The 26,686-nt window shown below is 41.0% G+C and overlaps 2 protein-coding genes across 3 annotated transcripts in view; both read left to right on the top strand.

The window, feature by feature from the left end:
• prkx (protein kinase X-linked) overlaps window positions 1-26,686 on the top strand; it is a 268,673-nt gene that overhangs the window by 52,842 nt on the left and 189,145 nt on the right. The window lies entirely within an intron of this gene.
• On the top strand, window positions 13,126-26,080 carry mxra5a (matrix-remodelling associated 5a). Its single transcript, XM_018704504.2, is given in 12 exon segments — window positions 13,126-13,359; window positions 13,653-13,868; window positions 14,036-14,165; window positions 14,726-15,116; window positions 15,319-15,674; window positions 15,676-19,324; window positions 20,533-21,098; window positions 21,100-21,288; window positions 21,290-21,453; window positions 21,569-21,895; window positions 23,093-23,555; window positions 23,557-26,080. Coding segments are annotated over 11 exon segments (7,503 nt in total). The 5' UTR covers window positions 13,126-13,359; window positions 13,653-13,728; the 3' UTR covers window positions 24,685-26,080.

Below are 26,686 nucleotides of genomic sequence, written 5' to 3' on the forward strand. Positions count from 1 at the left end.
AAACATGTAGAATGGAACCCGCAAGCATCATTAATGAATTACTAACATTGATAACTGGATAATTACTATTTTTATTATTGTGAAATAGAAATGATAAACACCACCCTGGGGGATTTTTCACAGCCAGGAAACCTAATTCTCGATTTCTTGACCATTAATTAAGCCATCAAATACAACTTATTAAGAGTGACTTGTCAGAATTTGGTACTGTTACTGTAATAATAGAGTGTGTTTTACAATGACAAACACAGTAGTTGCTACATAGATAAATCATTGTCAGTAAATAGACCAATACTCCATCTAACCCACACATCAGCAAACTATTTCTAATCTAATAACCATGTGATTTATGGAGCCTGGCAAAAATGCCTCCCAGCTTAATGTTCTGAAGCTCAGCACCAGTTCAGAGTACCGAAACATTAACTGGGAGCTGGGAGCAAATTTGGACATCTGGGGCGATGAAAAGTCAGAGGATCACCAAAGCTGGAGAAGTCAGGGGATCCCTGAGGTCAGGATTTATCTAGTGTCTATACAGAGTGTTGCTTTGGAGATATTTGACATTAGAGATTCTTAAGTCATTAGAATTCTTCAGAGACCAAAATGTATATGAGATATGGCTATTAATTCAATTCAATTCAATTTTATTTATATAGTGCCATATCACAACAACAGTCATCTCAAGGCACTTTTCATATAGAGCAGGTCTAGACCGTACTCTTATAAATAATATGTAATACAATCCTGTAATACAATTTTATTGAACATAAACATTTTTCAATGTCTTTCTCCTTCAATATACTCCCCTTCTGCATCAACACGCCGCTGGAAGTTTTTGATGTGCATGGGCGCCTGGAACGTTCATCATCTTGGACGTCCTCTCTGCCTTCACTAAACTTCTTTTGTGCCATTCCAACACACCTGCACGTGACATGCAGTGTTCCCAATACAATGTACGACAAGATTCAGCTGCTGTTTTGTTCAATTTCATCAAAAAATTTAATTAATACGTCGCTCAACTTTTAAGCTAATCATTTTCCGACGCCTTAGCAAAAACACATGAACTAAAAACATCACTTATTGGAAACTTACAGCAGTTGTGTGTCAATACCCAACCTTTAATATGATATATAACACTCATGAGCGCAGTCTCATTTAACCTCGTATTTACAGTGTAAACTGTTAGATCAGCAGGGTACAGTACAACATTCACTGCGCTATTTGATGCCTGTTGCTCACACTGCTGCTCCTCTAGATCACACAGCAGTAGTGAAAACTCAGCTGACATAGAGAACAGTATGCTGGTGTTTGAACATGGTGTATGTAGGCTTAGTGCACAGATGAGTGTATGACTCCTCATGGTTATATCAAACAAGACCACCTCCATTGTTCACTTTGTGAAATTTATGGTTGTGACAGATTAATGCAGTGGGTTTTTGGTTATACTGGGATGTGAGTGCTTCTGTTTGGTCCTGTGTGGTTATGAGGGAGTGTGCAGTTTGTTTTTGTGCAGCTATGTGCCTGCTAGGTGCATCTGAAGAACAGAAGAACAGATGTTATTCCTGATCCCTTGGTGCATGTATGTATGTGTGCATCTCTGGTAGAGAGGGTCTGGCCAACTACATCACAGAGCATGGAAACTTCAGTGATTTCTAGCTAGGGCGAGATCAAGAGCACACTGAGTGTGAGAGGCAGTGCAGGAAATGAGAATGCAGCTGGCAGACAGTTGTGTAGTAAGGACATGGTCTCTTTGTGTGCAAAGTAAAGTACACCCCATCTACGATCTTGTCTATCTGATGTAGACGATAGTGTACAATGGTGTATTGTACTTTTAAACTATTCATAGATGAGGATTTTTGTTTTCTTTGTTTTCTTTCCTTTAATACTGACTGCTGAACCAAGTCCAGGACTTTCTGCTGCATGCTTCACGTTCATGTCGACCAGCTACAGTCACAAGAGCAATGATTGGCTCACTCTACACAGATCTCTGATCTACACGCTCTGCACACTCACATGTTTACACATCCAAAACAAAAAAACCCTTCTGCTTGAATCACTGATACACATGTTGAACGTAAACCAGTGTGTTACACATCTGGATGGGTGTTTCAGTAGAACAGTGGAGGATGTTCTGAGTTTCTTTCTGTGGGTCTGTGGTTCATTTGTCCCTGAAATGTATCACTGTGAAACAGACCAGTTATCCTGACTCTGGCACACGCTCCTTATCCCTGTGTGTGTGTGTGTGTGTGTGTGTGTGTGTGCATGTTCTGTCTTTTACTAAACGCTCAACATGTCGAAACACTTAACACAAAATAAATTTGTGATCAGATTGACTGAGTGGTGAGGTGATTGGTTAGGCTCCTGCAGACTGTGGCTGTCTGATAGCTATTTCTAAATAACTTGAAATGCTGTAAATCTATTGTCTTTATATCTTTATTTTTATACAATAAACTATGGTGAGAGTGTGGTCAGGCAGCTGAAATTCTTGGCACTGGATGGAAATTGAGGTGGGGAAGTGTCCATTGTAGACATAATTACAAAGACCACTGGCTACTACTGTGATTTGGGTGAACTGCCCCATTAAAAAACAGTGTATGTTGGCTTCAGGCATTTGATTGGCCAACCTGGCTTTTTGATTGTTGTTACATCACCTGCCTGTTGGTCTGGCATGCTCTTAGCTGCTCTTGAGTGTTCAGTGTATTTTTGTCTTTTCAAGTGGGTTTTTCCAGTATCCAGTATTCCTTCTCTTTTTGCTCTATTTTTGGTCTCTACCACAACATCCTGAGGGAAATCTCTGGCTCTTTAGCTGCTAAATGCTCCACTATGTTCACCAACTGCTCTCTGACTATGTCCGTCTGCTGTAGAGGACACAATGGGCAGTGAGAGCGGCGAGAGTAAACCAGATAGATAAAGAGAACATCATCAACATCATCTCAGTTGTTAAATACACCGCTGGAGGAAATGAGTTGAGGTTGTGCTGGAGAGGCTAACAACAGTTTTTCCTCTCCTCCCCTCAGACTGTAAAGCTGCCTTTACTCTATAATGACTTAAAGTTCAGTCAAGCAGTGTTACATATAACTGTACCTACTTCCCAATTTCTGCCTTGCCTGAGATGGTGTGGGTGTGTGAATAAATCTTGAGGGATCCTGCTTCACCCTGCGTTGCCTCTCTCACTGAAAACAGTCAGGAGGGAAGAAGGATGAAGCGCTAATCCTTTTACCTTCTGCTGCCTCGTCTGCCTCCAACCCCGCGGCCCAGGATGCATCTGCAGATGTTGAGGATTTCACCTTCTAACTTTCCAGGCATTAGGCTTCCCTTGGTGTTTACGTAATGTCGGAACTGTATCCAGGCGCTCTACGACCCAGGCTCTGTGGGCTTTTTTCCAAGCAAATCGTCATTAGATCACAGAGAGAGTCACCCTGAGCACATACGAAAGCCATATGTCTGACTGAGAGAGATTTACAGTGTGTGTAAAAGCAGAAATACTCTCACTGGCTCTTTTCACCTATTCTCTCCCTCCTTTATTGCCTTATTTTTTTTTTTTTTAACTCTGTCTCTCTCTCACACAGACATACATTCAGACTTGCAACAGTTTATTTTCAGGTGCGTCACAGGTGGCTGACTAGGTACAGAGGGTCTATCTCCTCATCTGGCACAGAGACAACACTGTTCTGGTAGAGGCTTTGACAGCTGATAGACAGAACTACATGAGCAATGATCTTTACAACATCATTTCTTCACGCATATGTTCATTTACAACTATTTCCATTTGCAAAACACCATCTGGATTGTAATTTTCTGCAACATATCAGATATAATATTTATATTGTACCTATATGCACAGTAACTGCAAATGGTATATAGTTAATGTCTAGTTGATGTGGTTATTTAAAGAAAGCTAATCTGTTTTGTGTCGCACTTTGAGATTTGCCTTCAAATGTAAAGTGCTTTATAAGTAAAATGAATTATTATTATTATTATTATAACAACAAAACTGAAACTTAACACAATATGAGTCTCACCTGTGTTGCCTGTGTGTCTAAACTGAATATATCCACAGCATATTCCTTCATATTATATTCATATTCTTTCAGCATGATTTAAAAAACAAAAAAAAAAAGCCATTTATCATAATACTGATAAATAATTAGTGATTGAACAACAAGTGGAACACACAAATATCTCTTTGTAATACATATAAAATACATATTTAAAAAGGTACATAAATTTTAAACATTAGTATTATCGTCATCATCCTGAGACACTCCTGCCTATGTCACGACTGAGCTAGGAACCCCAGAAGCAGAACACAGACTGCAAGACAAACAACGTTTATTTAGGAATAGGTGGTGCAAAGGGGTCAGGATAGTGCTGGTCCAGAGAGGGGTGCTGCAGCAAGTGAAGGAGTCCAGGGGTGGAGAAGGGTTGGCAGGTGGCTGGCTGGCAGGCTGGCAAAAACAGAACAGAGAACACAGGGTAAGAAATGAACAGACTTTAGCAGTAGCTGGCGTAAGACTAGACAAGCCGAACTTCTCTCAAGACAAACCATGAACAGGAGTGACGATCCGGCAGAGAATGAAGGCAGGAACAGGGATTAAGTACATCCTGGGTGATGAGCTGATAGGAAACAGGTGAGCTTGATTGTAGAGGCACGGCAGGTGTGGAGAGGCAGACCCAGCAGGAGAGACAGAGAGCAAGGGGGAGGGGCAGGCAACACAGAGACAAACAGACACTGACAGACAGGACAGGGAGCTGACCTCGTGACAGCCTATTTAAGAAAAATACAAAAGAAGAACCATTTGACATATAGACTGAGGAGATGTGGGTGAAAAAGTGTGTGACAATATGAATGTATGCTACATGAAAACTTCAAGCCTTGTGTATGTGTGTGTGTGTGTGTGTATTGTGTGTGTCAGGATTCTTTTGATGATGTCATAGAACAGCATACTCAAAATGTACCACTGGCTACCACGGCTGTTGAAGAAATATTAAAACCAGCAATAACTGATTAGCTTGTCCACTCAGCAGTAAGTAATAAACACAACACAGACTTATCATCACCTCATAAACATGTTAGCAAACAGTTAAGTTTTTACACATCTATCTGACAGACCAATGATGAAAATGAGTGCAATATCGACTTTTCTCTGTTTGTCTTCACCTCTGAGAAACGTGTCTGCTGTTTGTGTAGTGTACAGTGACTTTACAAGCTCTGAAACAGCTGCTGCTATCAGTTTGATGAAACAGAGTCATAAGAGAACCAAATAATGATTACAAATCACTTATTAATATAAAAATATTGATCATTGCAGCTTTAAATCTATTCTTATGTGATTAGTAAAATAAATTCTTAGAACTGCCTGAATGTGTATTCTACGCAGGGAGTACAGATGAAAATTAGCTTCAGCTACCTCCAGCACATTTGTGTAAACTGCAGTGTTGATTAATGTGGACTGTCCCTGGTAAAAAAATAAATAAATATTAGAATAATTACACATTAACAGAAGTTATTATTAAGATGAAGAAGGAAAAAAATACAACAGTATGGCAAAAAATATTATTAGTATTGCTCCAATCACATGATATAAGTTAGCCATAAAAGGTCACCACATATGAACTGCATGATGGTGTGTGAGCTAATGTATGTATCATACTATGGTTGGAATGACACCAATTCAAATACCGTCGAGGCCTGTAGTTAAATATACAGCCCCTGAGTTTTAAAAGTAGCCCAACACCAATTTCCAAATTTCACAGTTGTGTTTTAAAATGATGCAGCAAACTTGAAGAGCATTTTGGACTTTAGGCCACAACTGGGTGTTATAACACATTCAGGAAGTGTTAGTTTTAAAGTCAAAGTGTTTATTCTAATGTGAGAATAATATGATTATATATTCCAAAACATCTTGAATCTAATGTTGTTAAACTTATTATGGAGTAATTACTTGAGAATATGGTTCAAGAATCTACAACATAAGAGGAAATGAAAAACTCTCTTTTCTTGTTCCTTTTCTTCTATTAAAGTGACCACTCTTCCTCTGCTGAAAGAAACTCACTGCCTACAGAATTTTCCAGTGTTTCTCTCTGGGTTTTTATAGATTGAGTCTGAGGCTGTAAGCACTTTTAGCAATTGAAGCAGATGCCTGTGGTCCATAACCCTCTCATCACAGACCAAACCTCACGGAAGGAATCCCTCATTGTAAATGATAAAACACAAAGGACTCAGCAGAACTAATGGTGTTTTGATTAAAAAAAAATCCTGATCAGCTCATGTACTGACTCTCAAACAAAAGCTATTAAGTTTAACCAAGCAGAATTAGGACTCTTGTACATTCTTGTTTTTCTGTTATTCACTACACTGAGGAAATGAAAGGCCAGATTTAGTTTTTCTTTACAGACAGAAGTCTGATCACTGCACAGCTGTAATTACACTGATATATCCAGACTGTTCTCCCATACAAAACAACCCTATAAGGTAATTTGTGCAAGCAGCTTATTACAACCCATGTTGTGTTTAATTTAAATTTTCTTTTTATTTCATTTTTTATTGTATTTTATGTGACGTTGTTAAGGTGGGGTGATGGGTCAACAAAACATTGGACTTTAACACAGAAGACCATTTCCTGTTTGAAACTGATGACCACAGTCATTCTATAACCTTAGCCACGTATATATTGTTCTAACCATAGGAACAAAGATGCCCTAACCTTAACCTTTCTTTGTCAACATTGGTTTTTTCACAGTTTATTTGTGGCATATCTCCTGCTGCTGTAGCGACAGACACCTCCTCTGGGTCGTATCCAAGGGTAAGGACAAACCATTCATTCATCTCCTCTTCCCCCACTTTCTCCTCCTCTTTCTCATCACATCATTATCAGTCTTACATTCCTGTATAACCCTCTCGTCCCTTTAAGTTACACACGAACAAATCTGTTCGTTGACATGCTATTTTCTCTTAACAGCTAATTATAATGGCTATTTTTCTACATATTTAAAATTGATAGATGAAATTTAAGAGTAGTTGAAACTAAATTTTAGGTATAACACCCACACCACCATAGAGAGATAAATGCAGGAATGACAGCAATCATACTTGTAAACTACAGTTATGCCTCTCGGGGCCAAAATGTCACATTGTTCTACAATCATAACTGCAACTTACAATGATTATTTTCTTTATTTTTTCCTATTGTAGTTAATAGTTTATTCTTATACACAACAAATATTAAAATAACAAGACTGTGTCTCTGAGTTTGAGATGTCCATACTGTTGAAAATAAGAGAAGAAAAACCCAGCAGGCTGGACTGGGTGAAAAAAAGAGTGCCACCTACACAAACTCCCACTTCATCAACAGACAGTCTGAGTGATTTACTGTAAGTACCATAGCTACACAGTTACAAAAACCATTACATCTGTGATGTCACTCTATCACCGTTAAAGGTTTGGCAGGGATGGGACATAGTGGAGTCCCTTGACTACTTTTAATGTTACATTAACCTCCACTGCTCAGTGGAAACCAATCATATTGAAAGTCAATCGAAAGTCCTGGAACCAGACTCATCAATCCTTAGAGTAATCCATCACACTGCTTGGTTAGCGTTCATTTTCTGATTAACGGCATGCTTCTTCCTTTCAGGCAACAACTGAGAGGAGTGACGAGGAGTTCCAGGAACAGCTGGAAAATGGAGAAAAAATAAAGTCCTTATTGGCTGTAAACTGTTTCACTCTTAATTTATTGGATCCTGATTTGATGATTTGCCAGTTTTACATGGAACAGCACAGCTATGCTCAGAATCAATTCAGTATGTCACACTGTCTATAATGTGCTTTGACACCTATTTGTTTTCTTTCTCACCACTTAGCCAGAGATGAGAATCGATCTCATAAAACTCAACTGCAAAACGCTGAAGTGGACTGAATCCACCAATCAATTACACTCATGATCTACCTCAGATGGCTGGAAATAGACTCAGGCTGCCTTTCACCAAAGTGATGAAATAACCTTAACGCTGTCTAATTACCCTTAAAATTTGTGTTTTATTTTTGTTCCTCTGGCTGTTTTATCACTTAGGATAACCAGTGCACTCCACTACTGAGATCTGAGAATACAGTCACATCATTAAAAAAGAGTCAGACAAACCAACAAAATAACTAAACCTAACTTAAACTTGACTTAACTTAACTTAAACTTTGACCTACTGTACTTACCATAGTGTGGTGCATTCATGGTTTTTGTTAGTATTATTGGTGACATTTCAGGAGTGGTGACTTTCTGTTTGACATATTTCCAACCTACAATCTCTTAACTGCTTGTCATTCATGACCAGTCAGACCTGTTTTTAGTGACATTACTATTACCTGTATCTCAGCAACTGCTTTGGAGAGTGTTGTGTTATAGTTAGAAAATCCAGTGGCCACAGCTGCGGCTGACCGAGGGACCCGTGTTACTTCTGGTAATACCCATGTGATCAGTGTCTGGATAGTGAAAAAAGCCTGTTAATGTGGCTACAAACAGAATGAATGCTAATCAGGATGCAGACAGATCTAGCAGACCATGTCTGGAGGTGGTGTGCTCTGATCTCAGCCAGGTGTAAATGACATCTGTACAGTGTGATCACGCTCTTCAAATCTGACTCAGTACACACTTTGAAAACCGGCAGTAAACTCAGTACTGATATATTGTTCTAGCAAAAGTATTAGCAGACACCAGACATTTCCCACATCCAGGTCTTACAGAGCAGCATGATCTTTCATGTCAAGTAGTTTTGAGTTTGATTCCACCTGATCGATACAGTATTCCCTCTCTTTTAGCTCTGGTTTTTGGTCTCCACCACCTCCTGAGGGAAATATATAGCTCTTTAGCTGCTACACTCTCCACTATCTTCACCAGCTGCACTCTGACTGTGTCTGTCTGCTGTTTGCTGCTGACAGTGTTTTTATTCTATTTATTGTTTTTACAGCTGCTCCTACTGAACACCAGGTTGGTGAACCAGAACAGCAAATCTGTGAGCCATAAAACCAAAACAGTGAGCTGGAAGAGACTAAAATGCTCAGACGGGAACTGTGGAATTGTCTGTGACTTTCTTTGGGTAAGTATCACTACTATCACTACCCCTCTCATTACACATAGTTGAATAGAGGAAGGGTCCATCAAACCCTTCCTGAAATAAATAAATAAATATTAGGTCCATACAGCTGTAACTCTCCAGGAGACTCTCATGGGACGATGACATTGTTCAAGGTGAGGGTCACATGACCAGCAGGGGTAAATTGAACTGGCTGACATGCTTTTCCACTGGCCCTGTTTACGTCCTTGCAGTATAAGCGTCAGAATATGTTACAAAAACACTAGTGCTTACAACATGTCATCCGACCATGGTTGAAGGCAGAAGTCTTTGTAGCCATCATAGAGAGGGTATAGTCACGATACTAATTTAAATCTGGGGAGAGTGGTGCACATTTTCACTCTAGGACATTCATAGTGTTGCACTCAGTTGCTCACATGAAAAAAATGATAGAAGTAGTTGTGAAACAAATGAAAAAAGATGAAGTGTCATGAAGTCATGTGACGTGTGCATGACTGTTGGATTATCAGTTCTGAAAAGTTACAGAAATGGTTAGACCCAGCCCCCCTATTTGTATTGAAAAAGTGTATGTGTGTGTATGTGTAGGAGAACTAGATACAATGTTGAGAGATGGTACCCAATTTATTCCTATGAATCTTGGTAGACTCTGCCGACTTCCTGTGGTCCGATGTCCTATGACTTCACCATCACAGTGTTCCTTGAGGTATCCACATCTCTTGCAGCCCCACCTACCTAATTTGCATATTGAGATCCATTCACAATGCAATCAGAATGGAGATAATGACAACTCTTAACACCTGGTGTAAATGCAAAGTTGTGTGACATTTGATAATGCATCAGATCAGTGTTAATCAGTGCTATTATCATGATTTTATTAATAAGAAGCTGCAACAAAACCCTGAAGTGAAGACTGACCTGAGGATACATCCAAAAAGAGAAACTTGCCTGTATTTTGAATGAACTGTCATTTTAACATCTACATGTGGATTGTTTCAGCAGCTGTATGAAATATTCATTCTTCACATAAACTGATCCACGCTGCTCTGATGATGCATAGAGGCTCTTTTCAGGAGTTGCCACAGGCCACATAGCTTCACTGACCTTCCTTCCATGTGGTTTTGGTACAGGTGTGCTACAGGCCTGCTGTGACACTGTGACTGATGGAGGCTCTCTGTCCAGCAGCAGGAGCAGGAGGCCCTCTGTTAACCCTCTCCCGCTGTCACCTCTGACCTCCGCTTTGCTCCAACTTAAACACTGTCACAAAGCTGGGACTCAGCAGCTGCCAGCCTCTGGACTGCAGCATGTAGGTGGTAGAAGCATGCAGAGATGAGGAGGGACGCTCAGGAGCCAAAGCTAACATCACAGCTAATGTTTCAGGAACTGGGATGAGCAGAAATTCAACATCAACATAAATGGGCCGAAATATTTCCATCAAATAATATCATGGCAGGATATAAAGTCCTATTAAATCAGCTTTGACTCAGTTTTGAGCTAATATCAAATATTCAGGTTCCAGTTTCACAAAATGATGTGGCTACAGGCTCCCTAAACATTTGTCTAGTTGTCCTGGCAACTTCTGTTCATTGTGTGGCACATTGTTGTTATGCCTGTTGTTATGTGTATGTGTGTGTGTGTCTGCAAATGTGTCAGTGCATGCTTGTTTTTGCAATGCATGTGTGTCTAGACGGCATGCTGTGCTTGTGAGTCAGTGTTAATAGTTTACCTTCAGCACCCTGCTGCCCTCTCCTTACAGTCAGAGATAGAGAGAGGAGCACACCCAGCAGTTTAACACCTTTTAGGCTGACATTACAGTTTATAGGTATAATAATTCTGGGTTTATGGGTATCATAATTAAATGCAATTTACTGGACTGTCCACTCCATGATTATCTTTGAGTTAAGCTTATCCTGAAAACTTCTCCTGGACATTACAGGAGATTACAGCACATATTACACAGTCTTGGGTGTAAATTGTATATGGTGTCGTGACTTTATTATTAATATTTAATTTGTGTAGAATCAGACATATTCTCTTTCACACATATGAATATAGTCTCTTTTTGTTTTCTCTTGTCATTGTATGTAATGTAAGCAAAGTAAGACTGGTTTACAAACTGACCAAGGTGGGCAACAACCCCTGGACCCCAGAACTCCAGGGACCCTGAGAGCTCAAGCCTGGAACTATTCACCAATATAATTTAACTAGAATCAGAGAGTCAGATATGTTGATTTGGAAGTTATTCTTTCTTGTCATTTATTTCATTTCAGCATCACTACTGCTCCTCAGCCAGAGCTGGGCCAAGGTACTGCTGCCCACAACAGTTTCAAGGATCCGTGGCCATCAGTGGATCCCCAGTTCTCCTGTCTCATTTTCCTTTACTTTTTAAGGTTAATTTTCATCCTTTGGTTTGGCATCCAGTATCATCCTAAACATCCCAAACTCAACTGTGACCTGCTGACCTAATATGAACATAAAGCCAGAAGGAAAATCATTTACAGGATCTGCAGGGTCACAGTCTTACCATAGTGCCTGTATGTGTGGATTGTGGTTTATTTGGCCAAAAAAACTTTTTATCAGCTACATTATCATATATTACAGATAAGCATTCTTTGCACTCCCACTTAAGCTATTGAAACCCTGTATATTAATTTTACAGATAACATTTACCCTTTATGATGTCATCCATTTTACATGTCATGTTTACAGATCAGATGTGAACTAAGGAGTGGTGGGAGTAAAGCAGTGCTCTGAGTTAGTCACACCACAGAAAAATGTGCTATTAACCCTGCAGCTGAATTTGAATTGTTAAAAAAAAAGGAAAATATATAAAATTAGGTTTCATAATCATGACAAAATAGGGGGGCGTGTCCGCTGAAGGCGATTAAACCACGCCCACCACTCCACAGTTAGCACCCTGTTAGCTAGCACTACAACCTTAAAAATGGATACTAGCAGACTTAAGAGTTGTACAGACGTTAATATTTGAGCCACCAGAGCCGGAGTCAGGTTTGGAGTCGGAGGACAATTTTTTATTGATCTGGAATGTCTAGAAATGACATTTTTGTTGAACAAATGGTATGTATGTCTTTCAAGAACTCAGGAAACAAGTCGCACTGTTTATACAGTCATATTACTGATGTTTAGTACTAAAGGAAAACGAAATATGATGATGTCACACTATTAATAAGCTAACTTTGTGCTAGTAATACCAAGTTTATTATTATGGCAACAACGACGGAGCTGTCCTGCATCCAAGGAAGATGCATTTGCAGGACGACGGTATAATTAGCCGGAAGCAGCAATTTTACAGTTGAGCAGAAACTCACTGATGCTAATTCATGTTTATAACGGTTACAGTGTTAAGGGCGGGGCTCCAGTGCGTCATTGAGCCACCAGACCCGCCCATTAAATCTTGAGAATGAAACTGACGGAAAACTGAAATGGTCTAACTTCACAATGCAGTAAATACATAGTTTACAGACTACATGTTTCCAGGAACTATTTCTAACATAAATAATGTTTAGAGACAAATCTCTGTATTTGCTTTACACACACTTTAAGAGCTAAAGTTGTCTGTGTTCTTGTATTATCTATAACAAAATTAGCTAGAGTGCCAAAAAGCAACCACCATGACAGTTCAGTACACTTGGTTCCGTTCAGGGCCCTGAACACTCTGCTTCCCGTCCTGTCAGCAGCAGCATTTGATGCCACAATTATCGTTTCTTTAGCTTCAGATTTTTTTTTCTCTTCTCCCATGTCGCTGCTTCTTAAACTGTCAAGCTTTTGAAGTTAATCTAATTTCTCTTGGTTTCAATATGACTCACAGAATATCCCAGCAACAGTAACACAGCAGCATTCATACTCAGCAGCATGTGAGTGTGTTTGGCTGAATCACAGTATCATATTCATAGTTAAATTCCACTAAAAAAAAAAAAAAAAAACTCCCAGTGAAACTCTCTTCAACCTCTCACGTCCCTTTCGAAAAACTTGTGGCTCCTCCTGTTGGGTCTCCACAGTGTGTGCTGCAGAGTCTCCTTCACTCAGTCCTTACCAGAGGTCCACAGCGCACACTGGCGTCTAGGACTATTCCACATTAAATCTGTGCTCATTTTCACATCTGTGCATGTTATATTGTGACACCAACTTTTTTTCTTTTGTCTCAGAAGTTTCTCTTTTTCCCCCAGTTTCTTCTTCAACTGTGCGGTTTTTTGGACTTTATCCATGTTGAAATGGAATATGAGGAGTTCCCTAGAGAGACGCTATCAAGGATTTGAGGTAAGAGCATCTATATTTCATTACAATGAAATAAGCTGAAGTTTGTAAAATATTTAAGACGCACTTTGGCTGAAACCCCGCTGCAGCGCGATGTGCGTAATTTACCGGAGTTCATCCATTCATGCGGTGATGGAGGCAGAGAGTCACACACGGAACCTGAGCCAAACTCGGGTCAGCGCTCTGGCAAATTACGTTTGTCTCATCTGAAATAGCTTTATGCCTATTCCAACTTTGTTTTCACATGATTTTATAATAATAATAATGATAATAATAATAATAATAATATCGGACAGTTGCTGTGAGTCCTCCTCCGGTGGATGAAGATGGACCCTCCCGCCTGCGTGTGTCCTCCAGACCCTGCTGGTGCTGATGATCTTGCCCCCTGTTGCTTCCGTGTCCTGCCCGCGGCCCTGCTCCTGTCCCCAGCCCACTGAGCTCCATTGCACCTTCCGCTCCCTCATCACCATCCCAGCTGCTGTATCTAAACACGTGGAACGCATGAACCTGGGGTCAGTCCATGGCATTGATTTGATGTGTCTGTTATTTTGCTATACAGCCAGTAGGTTATGATTTTAGGTCTTGATTTTCCAGATTTTTTTTACCCAGACTCTTGTGTTATTTCTCATGAACCAACTCAGTATTTATTATTCTACCCATTCTGGTTTTGTTGTTGCAGGTTCAACAGTATTAATGAGATCACAGACAAATCACTGACTGGTCTGAGGAAGTTGGAGCTTCTGATGGTTCATGGGAATGACATCAACACTTTACCTGATGGAGTGTTCAGGGACCTCATATCACTACAGGTACACTAGCTGAATACACCTTAAAAACAGTAACCTGGAAATGAATAAATGAATGGTTGTAGCTCAGGTTTAAATATCCTCAAGCAAGACATTGACCCCCAGTGGAGAACTACATTGGTTTCTTGTTGGACTTTCTTAAGGCCCCTTGTCAAGTTTGTTTATTTTTTTACTGGATTATGATATATTATAATTCCAACAATATCATACTTAAGTGGCCCTGTGGAGTCTCTAAATGACCATTTTGTCTACCAGGTACTTGAAAGTTACCTTTCCTGAGGAGTTGAGGATTATTAATGTCTTAGAAAGTGTATTTTAAGAATGTGCTTGTTCCAGACCTTAACTGCACCTAAAAGAGAGAAAAACATGACTGCATTGTTGCATTAAATAGAATTCTAAATGTGTTTTTGAAGATTTCTCCTCTGTTCGGGATTACATCTGTCACATTATAGAAAAATCTGGGATCTGATAAATGTCTGTGATTGGGTGTGGCAGGGTTAAATGGATTTATAATTTCACAATTGCTCATGATGACTTTCTCTCATTTTTGCTCATTGATTTAGATGTTGAAGATTAGCTACAACAAGCTGAAGGAGATCAACAGACACACTCTTCAGGGTCTTTGGTCTTTAGCCAGGTTACACCTGGACCATAATCAACTGGAGTTCATCCACCCAGATGCGTTCCAGGGTCTCACCTCCCTGCGACTGCTGCAGCTGGAAGGCAACCAACTTCAGCAGCTGCACCCAGCAACATTCACCACCTTCACTCTCTTGAACCACTTCCACGTCTCCACCCTGAGACACCTCTACCTGTCAGACAATGGATTGACATCACTGCCCTCCAGGCTGGTGGCAACCATGCCTCAGCTGGAGAATCTGTACCTCCATGGGAACCCGTGGTCTTGTGACTGCAATATGAGGTGGTTCCACGACTGGAACAAAACCTCACCAGGTTAGACCTTTAATTTGCATTACACTGCAATTTCATTTAGACCCTTCTTTATTCTTGTGGGAAAAAAAATAGTGAACTGAGACTTTAGAGTATGCCCACTGATTTGACTACTGATGAACATTCAATAATAATAATTCAAGACTCATGCATTTATTTTACTTATTATAATTAGTAATTTTATTCTTGTTTTCTTTTGTTCTAGGTGTTTTGAAATGTAAAAAGGACAAAGCCCTTCCTGGTGGCCAGTTGTGTCCTATGTGTTCCTCTCCCAGGCATCTCCAGAGGAAAGAGCTCCAAGCTGTGGAGAACCTGGTCTGCAGCAGCCCAGTCATCAGTTCTCCTCATAGGACTTCTCCACCTGATGACACTGAAAGTGAGGTCATGACTACAGACAACTTCAGGGAACCATTTGGAAATATCTCCCTGGGCCTGTCTGATGAACATGGGAACGAGGTGGATCTGAAGTGTAGTATTGGTGAGCCAAGAGAGATTACCAAGATCGACTGGGAGCAGGTCAACCAGCTCCAGCTATCCTCCAATATCACTTTATCAGTGGATCTTCGAATGTCCTGTTGATAGAGAAAAGTATGAACAACTATGGAGGCTAATTGCTTACTACAGCAATGTGCCAGCCCACTTACAGAGGGGGACTATGCTCAGCAAAGAGCCTCATCCAACCTATGTGTATAGACAGGACTCAGAGAAGGATGCCCTCTACTACACAGGTGTTAAAGTTAACGTTATGGCCCAGCCGGCATGGCTGATGCAGACATCTGCAGACCTTCAGCTAAACAGACTTCAGTCATCAGCCAAGATGGTAAAATTGATCCTAAGCACGGAGCTTTCAGAGACAGTGGAGGCAGAGCTGGTGCGGAGGCAGAGTAGGACATGGGTCTTGATCGAAACGACAAACACGACTCATAAAGTGTTGAGTACTATCCTGGGAAGCCCAAGTCAAATGTACTGTAACGTGCACAGTTCTGGCCAACCAATAATTCAGTGGATGCTGCCAGACGGCTCCAAAGTGGAGGCACCATACAGCAGTCCAGACAACAGAGTGTCTGTGTCCAGCGATGGAAGGCTGGTCATTAAATCAGTCAGCCACACAGACACAGGAATTTACTACTGCATTGCCAAGGTTCATGGAGATCTAGCTGTCCTGCCATTCTATCTGACAGTGCAGGAATCCTCCAGTCCTCCCCCAGGACAGGATACCTCAATTACACCCATTGAGGGATTTGCAGGGAGCCCCATTTCCCTGCCTTGTACAGCATCTGGTTCCCCTGATGCTGAAATTAACTGGATTCTACCAAACAACAACATAGTTAGCTTCCAAGGCAAATCCTCCAGAGTTTTGGTCTATCCCAATGGGACTCTGCATATCCCACAGACTCAGTTATTAGACAGTGGTTATTACAAGTGCATTGCCATGAATCAACATGGTGTAGATACACTGGCTGCAAAAATCACTGTAATCAGGCGTAAAGGCTTCATAAGACCTTTGAGGAAATTTCCAGCAAGACCTCAGTCCGCCTCAGGGGTAAACACTCAGATAAAAGTTCTCACAGAGGATACAGAGGAGGCATCAGGGGACATTGAGGTAACTCAGGAGGGGTCTCCAATGAACCGCCAAGATCCTATGAGAAGAAGAATTCCTGGAAGTGTGGCCCCAGGAAGGAGGGGCATCCATCCATCAAGAAATATGTGGCGGAGGCCACCAGTGCTTCGAAAACCAACAGGATCACATGTTGAAGACAGCAGGAGGAGGATTAATGTGTCAAAGAGTAAAATAGATCCAGAGAAATGGGCTGATATTTTGGCAAAGATTAGAGATAGAACTGCTCAGAATACTGTTACACCACTCCCAGTTGAACGTACAACAGAGAGAAAACTGACAGAGCAGACAACACAGTCTCAAGAAACTATTGAAGGATCATCAGATGGCGTGACTGTGCAGGAAAAGGAGGGCCAGGATTACCTCACAACACCACACACTCCAGTGCTACATACACAAATGAAAACTAATAAACACAATACACAAGGTCAGGGAACTCATGTGACATCTAATCGCTACAACATACACAACACACATGATATAACATCAAATGGTCAGCACACACACAGCATACACACTACAACAGAGCCACACACAATGCAGACTATATACAATGTGCAGCACACAACCCATGATACAAACTTGGATCTATACACAACTTCAAACAGTGTACTTCTCTTCCCCCAGACCACATCTGTTCCTCTACATGTTGTCACTCTCTGGCAGGTGAATACAAACAGTGAAAGCAGCAGCAGTACATTTTCTCTACAAGAGAACTATAGCACAAATACAGATGCTAATGGAGTCAAAACAGCTGATTGGTCCAAGGCAACAGAGAGAAACAGGAATACAGATAGCCTGAATGTTGTTGCCAGCTCTAATACTGACAGAGAGCTTTCTTTGAGTGGAAGTCAGATTATCCCTTCAGTAAACCCAAATGAATCAAAGACAAGCCAAGAAGAAAATGGAAAATATCTTAGTGAGACTGCAACAACATCACAGCTGCATACTCAGCCAAAGGACACAACACTTGATGATTTGCGGTCTCAAGCAATGCTCACAACAGCATCCCCAACAACTACATTTTTGCCCAACACTACAACAAATGGGCCTGAAGGACAACTGCCCCCGCGCCTCCGACAGCCCAACTCCAGGCGAAGGAATGGAACTCGAAGGAAGAGACCAAACAGAAGGAAACAAAAGCTGAATGAATCCCCCAAGTTTATTGCCACCACACCTGCAAATACTCCCCTAGCAACAGTAAGGACCACTGCCTCCACACAGCTAAAAATAGAACCATTAGAAGTTACAACAGCCAAATTCAATACCACTGTTCCATTCACCAGCAGCCAAGCAGCGTCATCAGGCAGTCTGAGTCACAGAGAAAGCACAGTCTCCAGGCATGACATTGAGGCAGCCACCAAACCCTCTTCACTACCAGCTTCTCCCCCTAAAACTAAGGACAACCTTCTAACCCTGGCCAAGCCACTATTCAAAAGCACATCAGCAGCACCATCATTTCCAACAGCCTCTCCAGGAGTGGGTCATGGAAAGACTAGTTCTCAAACAACCCTAAGAATCTCAGAGAATTCATCTCCTCCAGAGCGCTTGGATATCCTCACATCAACCACTCAAGAGAGGTTTATGAGCAGCTCTGTTAGACCTTTAGAGACACATAGGGTAACTGTTGCTTTAGACCTCGGATCTTTGACACGCTCTAACAATCCCTCTGGGAGTTTTCAGACTGCAACAGTGCAAACAGATATCAAGAACAATCAATCAGACTATCAATACACACCCACCAATAAGGGTAGAAAGATTGAGACTGGGACGGTCCCATTCCCATTTGCCTCAGCCGCTTCCCTTATTGAGCATGAAATCAAGACAACTTCTGGATACACTTCAAGTGGCTTAATTACGACACAGAGTTTGCTTTTTGATTTGGAGAAAGAACAGGTTACAAAGAAACCTACACTGCTTGAAAAATATTATCATAGTTCTCATCAAAACAACAGCCGGAGCAGTGAGTCAGAGGTAGATCAGCATCTTAAAGAAATTGCAAACATTGGAGATACTGGTGATGCTCCTAACACAAGTATCACCACAACACCACCTCCCCCTGCTACTTCATCAAGACCTGATCCTGTGATCCCATCCAAAGAGGTGTTAGATGTCACGTTACCCAGAATGTCTTCCACAGTTAAAATGGGACCTTTGCTGGAGGCCACTACCCAGGAGGCATCCAGGATCACAGTCAACCACAGTGAAGACCAACAATTCACACCTATCATCACCACATCAGAGCCTAGGAGAATATCAGACTACCATCCTGCAACCCAGTCACCTGACCACAAACTGACTTCCCCAGCCTTAAAACTGACCCGTGGGCAGACAATCAAGCAGACGGCCACTCCTGCCCCGACAATTACTGCAATCCAAACTAATCCATTCAGAGAGAGACTGCTAACAAGTACTCAGGATGTGCTCAGAATGCACCAGCTACCTGGACGAGTATCTGTTCCACGAGGGAAGCCAAGGATAACTAAGAGCAATTTCCAAACTTTCACTGTGAAAGTTGAAACAGATGCTCAGCTTCCCTGTGAGGCTAAGGGCGAGCCAAAGCCCTTCCTGTCATGGACTAAAGTTATTAGTGGTATGTATGACTCAAACTTAAATCTGACCTTCATGTTCCACTTCCTCCTTTACAAACACTTATGGAAAATGAAAATTATCATTGATTAAAATATTTTGACATTGCACAGATACTGATACAACAGTATATTATCTGTTAGCTGAAAGTTATTGGGGTATATAACTAACAAATATTAGATAAAACAATTTACAACATGATGTTCAGTCATGGCTTATCAGAAGGATGAAGATGATAAAATGTGACACCACCTAAAGGCTGCAAATATGTAATGTATGCAAAACAATACAGTGTAATAATCTTAATTCTCAAATTGTGTTCAAAAATGGTTTACACCCTTAGTGTCCACAGGTCACATTTGATTCATGTTTGAATTCATTAATAAGCACTGAAAAAAAAACACTAATTATCAGCCGGTAACAGTGTTTTATCTTCTAAGTAACTTATTATTCATCCAAAACCCTAATATATCTGCTGTATATATATACTAATATTTCACATACCTTAGACCAGATTTAACTTAACATGCACAGTTGATAAATTTTATGCTTGTGATGACCAGAACAGGCAAATATATTAGGACCATGAGAGGCTTAAGATAAAAATAATTCCCAAAATAACTTGGTATGTATTTTCTTATAGGTTTAAATGAGAAATTATTGTTACTGTTGTGTAATGGGTCAAAACTGATGGCTTATACTTACTTATGAAAAAGTAGAAAAGTCCATTTAAACAACCCTTTATTTTGGTCAATCTCACAAGACTTACAAACAAGTGTCATATCTGGCACGGTGTGTATATGCATGTGTGTGTGAGAGAGAAAGTGCTGTGCCAGGTGTGCAGTGATTGTAATGAAGCCTTGTTCTGATCAGAAAAAAATAATGGCATATTTGACACATCTAGACTTAAGGACAGATCAAATTCGACCCAAACTCAATAGGAGGGTTAATAAACACTGAATCACAGAGAAAAACATTAAGAAATATAAAACATGGTGAATTGAGCCTCCTAGCAGTCAGAAATAACTATTCTCTTTGTACACGGTATGCATTTCTCTGTAAGATATATGACACTCTAAATACTTAAGTAATTTCACCTACTGGCTTTCCTTTCACTGACCGTTTTATTTTCTGTCAGTTCTTCATCTTAAATGTTATAGCCTGTGTGTGAGAATACACAGTCATATCTGAATTCTCTCTCTTTTCACGCAGGGGCAAGTATTGCTCAGAACACAAGGGTTCAGAGGTTTGAAGTCCATCCAAATGGCACATTAATCATCAGGAACACACAGCTCATGGATGGGGGCCAGTACCTTTGTATGGTCCAGAACCAGTATGGAACAGACAAAATGGTGGTCAACCTTGTGGTCATATCTCAGCATCCACGGGTACTCCAGCCTCAGAACAGAGACATCACAGTGTATCTGGGTGGCAAAGTGGATTTGAACTGTGAAGTGGAGGGGCACCCTAGGCCTAAAGTTACTTGGGTGCTCCCTAACCATGTCCATATGGCTGCTGCCCAACTCGATGTGCCCCTTCAGCAGCGTGTGGTTGTCTTGAGTAATGGAACCCTCCAGATTAGCCAGGCCAGTTACACAGACAGAGGGATTTATAAGTGCATTGGCAGCAGTGCAGCTGGAGCTGACACTGTCTTAGTCCACCTTCATGTCTTAGCATTGCCACCTGTGATTCAACAGACACAACATGAAAACACCACCCTCCCAGAGGGAAGCACCGCCTACATTCACTGCACCGCCACAGGCACCCCTCAGCCTGTTCATCAGCTGGATCACACCTGATGGTGTACAGCTCACTGCTTCCCAGTTTTCCACAGGACGCAACCTTATTGTCTTTCCCAATGGTACACTCTACATACGGAGACTGGGTCCGGGAAATGCTGGGAGATATGAGTGCTCAGCCAGTAATGCAGTGAAATCCAGCAGGAGAACTGTGATCTTGAGCATAAAGGAAGAATCTGTCCTCTTCTAAGGCCAGCATCACCTCATCATCGCCCCACAGAACAGATGTGATCTATGGGAGTAAATTGCTACTCAACTGTATGGCAACAGGAGAGCCAGATCCATGGATCATCTGGAGGACACCCTCTAAGAAGCTGGTGGATGCTCAGTATAGGTTAAAAAAATGCACAAGCTAATCAAATGTGTTTTTCTACATTCTTAATTAAATGTTTAAATAAATGTATATATTTAATGTCTTCTGAATGCTATTATTTCTGTTATTTTTGTAGTTTTGATCCCAGGATCAAGGTCTTCCCCAATGGCACAATAACCATCCATTCTGTGACTGACAAGGACAGCGGTGACTACCTGTGTGTGGCACGTAACAAGATGGGTGATGACTATGTTCTGCTGCGGGTCAACGTGCTGACTAGGCCAGCCAAAATTGAACAGAAGCAGCAACGATCCAGTCAGGAGGTGATGTATGGTGGGGACTTGAAGGTGGACTGTGTTGCCTCTGGGCTTCCCAACCCTGAAATCAGCTGGGCACTGCCAGATGGCACCATGGTCAACCCGGTCAAACAGAGAGAGCATAACAGTGGAGGACGTAGTCGCAGGTATGAATTTCTTCTTAATGGTGAAATTTAAAAGACTTTTGTAAAAGAAGACAGAAGTATCTAGCCATTCACATTTGCAACCATCTTAGAGGTACATATACATACATTTCATAAATGTCCACAGTCTCTGATGCTGAACGAAACCCCCTGATGCATAAATGAAGAAGATTAGGGTTTCCAGTTCATGACTGGTGCTGACAGCAATATAATTCACCCAAAGATCATCATCACCTCCCGCTGCCTCACACACTATAGATCAAAATGTTGCAGTTAAATAAAATCCATTCAGAGCTGCTGAATCAACTGAAAGGGTTGTTGTAGAGGTGTTGTGGTGACTGAATGAAAGGATTAGGGATATATGAACATTTCTGAAATGTTGTAAATGTGGTTATTACATCTATAGTGGAGAGCAGCCAACCAGCAGCTAAGCCACTGCCAAGGCAGGAAAATTCCTGGCTTTATTTAAACACTACTGTGAGCACATCTCCTTAGTACAGTCCAGCTGTAACATGAAACTGATTTGACAAGTAGATTCATTTCTATTGGTGAACCAGTTTGACCTGCTCTCTTTAACATATCATTCAAATTACTGATTTTTTTTTTCATGATCCATCACTATAGGTGGTATTCTAAAAAAAACTAATCATTTGCCTTATTTAACAGTAGACCAGCAATTAATCAATTAATACATTTAAGTATTCATCATAAATGTCCATATGCCATTACTTCCTGCAGTGCTGCAGCAGCACACCAACTGGAAGATTAATGATTGTCCTCCTCCACATCAAATTACTACAAGAACCAGTTTTGGCACAGTAAAAAAACTCCTTCATATTTCAGCTGTATTCATTGTTTCCTGCTGTGACACATGGAACATACTGTAAATACTACTTGTCAGTGTATTAAGATTGGGCAACGAAATATGTTCCTTTCTGACACATTAGAGCTGACTGAACACAGAGAGTAAGAGCAAGAAATACCAGTACCTTTGTTTTTGTGCTTTGTTCATATGGATATACAAGTCTTGTGTTTTATCAGTTGTTTCATGTAAAGAAAGCGTTGTTTTTTATTTTCATCTATATTCATACTACGTAATCTTTGTTCAGAAAAGGACAGTGCTGTCACAATGTGTATTCATATGCCATAAGTGTAACAATATGTATTTCCCCCTTGCGTTTTGAACTTTATATACTGTAGGTATCTGGTGTTTGACAATGGGACACTGTATTTCAATGATGTCGGCATGCCAGAAGAAGGTGACTACACCTGCTACGCTGAGAACCAACTTGGCAAAGATGAGATGAAGGTCAGAGTCAAGGTCAAGGTTGCAACTTCCCCACCACAAATCCAGGATAAAGATCAAAAGATCGTCAGGGTTTTCTACGGTGAGACCGTTACACTCAAATGTAACTCGAAAGGGGAACCAATGCCAATCAACACATGGATATCCCCTACAAATAGAGTGATCTCCCCTGCATTAGACAAATACCAAGTCCTGGGTGATGGGACATTGGTGGTTCAAAAAGTCCAACGTTTTGATGGAGGTAATTACACCTGCTTGGCCAGGAACAGTGTAGGACAGGACCATAAAGTCATTAGGCTGGAGGTCCTGGTAACACCTCCGATGATCAACGGTCAGAGAGAATCTGCCAGTGCTGTCAAAGGTAACAGCAGTCCAGGATCAGCGGAAACTAGTTGACTGTGTGGCAAAGGGAACTCCCACCCCTCGTGTCATGTGGGTTCTACCAGGAAATGTGATCCTCCCTGCACCATACTACAGCAAGAGACTGACAGTTCACCAGAATGGTACCTTGGAAATCAGGTCACCCAAGAAAGGAGACTCTGGGCATCTGGCTTGTATTGCTCGAAATGAAGGAGGGGAGGTCAGGCAGGTGGTTGATTTGGATGTGAAAGAAGTTGTTGAGAGGCCACAAATTAGAGGTCCCAAAACAGATACCCTATCACTGACTGTGGGGAATGCCATGGCTTTGAATTGCTCCTTTGAGGGCTCAATACTACCTCACGTCACTTGGATCTTACCAAACGGCACACCTCTGCTTAGCGGTGCTCGATTCTCTAAGTTTTTCCATCAACCTGACGGTACGTTGATCATCAGTAACCCATCTGTTGGTGAAGCTGGTATATACCGCTGTTTGGGGCGTAATTCTGGAGGGTTTGTGGAACGTACAATCACTTTGTCCCCAGGGAGAAAGCCAGAAATCAACAACAGATACAGCTCTCCTCTGAACGTCATGAATGGGGAAACACTTTTGCTTCATTGTCAAACCAATGGCGAACCCTTCAGATTAACTTGGACGCTACCCAGTGGGGTTGTCCTTAACAGGCCACAGAGAGCTGGACGATATTCTATACTGCCCAATGGGACACTTGCAATCCAGCAAGTATCAGTCTATGATCGGGGGTCCTACGTATGCCGAGCTGCAAATGAGTATGGTAGCTCTCTGCTTTCTGTGTCGGTAATTGTGACTGCATACCCACCTCGGATTACCAACGGCCCTCCCTCTGTGACTTATGCTAAACGAGGAGTTGCTGTTCAGCTGAACTGCATAGCAACTGGGATTCCTAGAGTGGAGGTAGCATGGGAAACACCTGATAAAACCCGCTTGGCTGTCAGCACCCAGCCACGCCTTTTTGGAAACAAGTACCTCCATCCACAAGGTTCCCTCATCATCCAGAACCCAACACATAAAGATGCTGGCATCTACCGGTGTACAGCCAGGAATGCCATTGGCATAGACTCTAAAGCTACATTTCTCAATGTCTTCTGAAGAATTTCACTGTTCAGCATGGTCATCATGCCATACTGTATGCCCAAGCAACTGCCTAGTTAAAAGCAGCTAATGTTTTTAATTATCCAAATGTAAAAACTGCTGTCACAATGATGAAACAAGTAAACCCTGTTGCAGTGCTTTGAGCATATGCTATATAGAGGTCAGATGTTTATGGTATTTTGTGCCCCATAGCTTACCATTTCCACCATTCTGTGTGTAATCCACATCACTGGTAAATATCAGTGGGTCTCCCTCCTTTGGTTACCTTCAAATTGTTCTGTTCTGTAGTTTAGCAGACAGTACAGCACCTGTGCCACGTGATTTCCACTTTATCAGTAATAATTAAACAAAAAAGGTACATTTCTAAACTTTAATTTAAAATTACACAAGGAAGTTTGGCACACAGGTGCAAAATAAATAGTCATGCAACAACCCAGTAACTTACTAAACAGTACTTAGGAGTAAGTTGCTAAAGATAATATTGATTTCATTTTATTTAAGTTAGAAAGTATTCAGATTGCTTACATCCACCAAGGCAGTAAAATAGTGGTACACACACCTGTAACATCACTGATGGATGTGGTTTGCTGTTATTCATGTTCCCAAAGAACCACCTTTAGGCAAAATGTTACCAGAGTTCATTTGTATGTATATCATCATGTGTCCCATATGGGGACATACGAGGTGGGCTAAGAAATCTGAGAAAAAATAAATTTTATATATATATATATACATATATATATATATATATATATATATATATATATATATATATATATAGATAGAGATAGAGAGAGAGAGAGAGGAGTGAAAAGTGGAATCTGTGTAACACAAATTTAAAAAATCATTGTTTGCTTTCAGTGTTGGACTACACAACAAGTGGTAAAGTAACAGCTTAAAATGACATCAGCCTGTGCCTCTATGCATAAGCTCCACTCCAAGCGCCCTTCCCTGTACCTGTACCTTTGCTTTGATGACATAGAACAGTTGCCATGACAATGACAGATTATGTCGAGCTGTAAGAAACTGCATAGCTTTCCATTTTCTAACTAGAAAATATTGTTTAACTTAATGACAGAATTGATTGGAAATATGTATAATGTTGCTGGGATTGTTTTTTTTAAGACATGATTTGAGACATCCATTGGTATCCTGTTCCTTCCATTAATGTCCATTTTTGGTATTTTCTGTGTTTCCATTTTTTAAAAGATAATTCAAAGTGTTTGTTACCTGCTCTCAGCGGTGTGCACCACCTTGAATCTGCTTCTGAAAAGTGCTGATGCAGGTTCCATGTCTTCATTTGTAAATTATGTCTTTGACAGACTGTGATGCATAGCAATTTTCCCATAGTTTAATAAAAGATTTCCATTCTTTTCTAAACTCAAAAACAAAAACTTTTTTATTGCTGAGGCAGGAAAAGCAAAAGATTGGAGAAAATGATGACTCAGGAATGTTTGCCAGTGTACTATGAATGACATCCATGAGTGAGAATAATGTTTTTAAATAACTTGAAAAGAGTGAAAATAGCTTCAGGAAACATATAGACCCTTGTGACTTTTTTGCTCCTGATAATGAAATTACTCAAAGGTAAATGTAGTTTTTGTTCAGCCTGCCTTAGAGAGCAGAACACATACAAATCTGAGAAAATACTCAACTTAGCATTTTGGATAGAGGAAGTAGGTCACCATCACTCTTGAAGACTAGAAACTTGCAATCATCGCTTTTGGAATGCAGCCACAGTCTTGTCTTCCAGAAAGAAGAAACATCTGGAGCCATGAGGAAATCCCCCATTAGTTCAGCAGATTCTGCCTGAAAGAGTCACAGTTTGGGAAGCCTTAGTAATCTGTGGCTCCTTTTCTCAAACCTGGCATTTATCCTAACAGTCAGAGCACCGGGGTTAACCAGTGGTACCCTGTGCTGCCTCATCTAACTTCCACCAAAGTGATCTTTAGCTTTCTTCTTGCTGATGAAGTCAACATTTCCACCCTGTGAACTGATT

This window comes from Lates calcarifer, linkage group LG7_2, assembly GCF_001640805.2.
Source record: "Lates calcarifer isolate ASB-BC8 linkage group LG7_2, TLL_Latcal_v3, whole genome shotgun sequence".
NCBI classification, from domain to species: domain Eukaryota; kingdom Metazoa; phylum Chordata; class Actinopteri; family Centropomidae; genus Lates; species Lates calcarifer.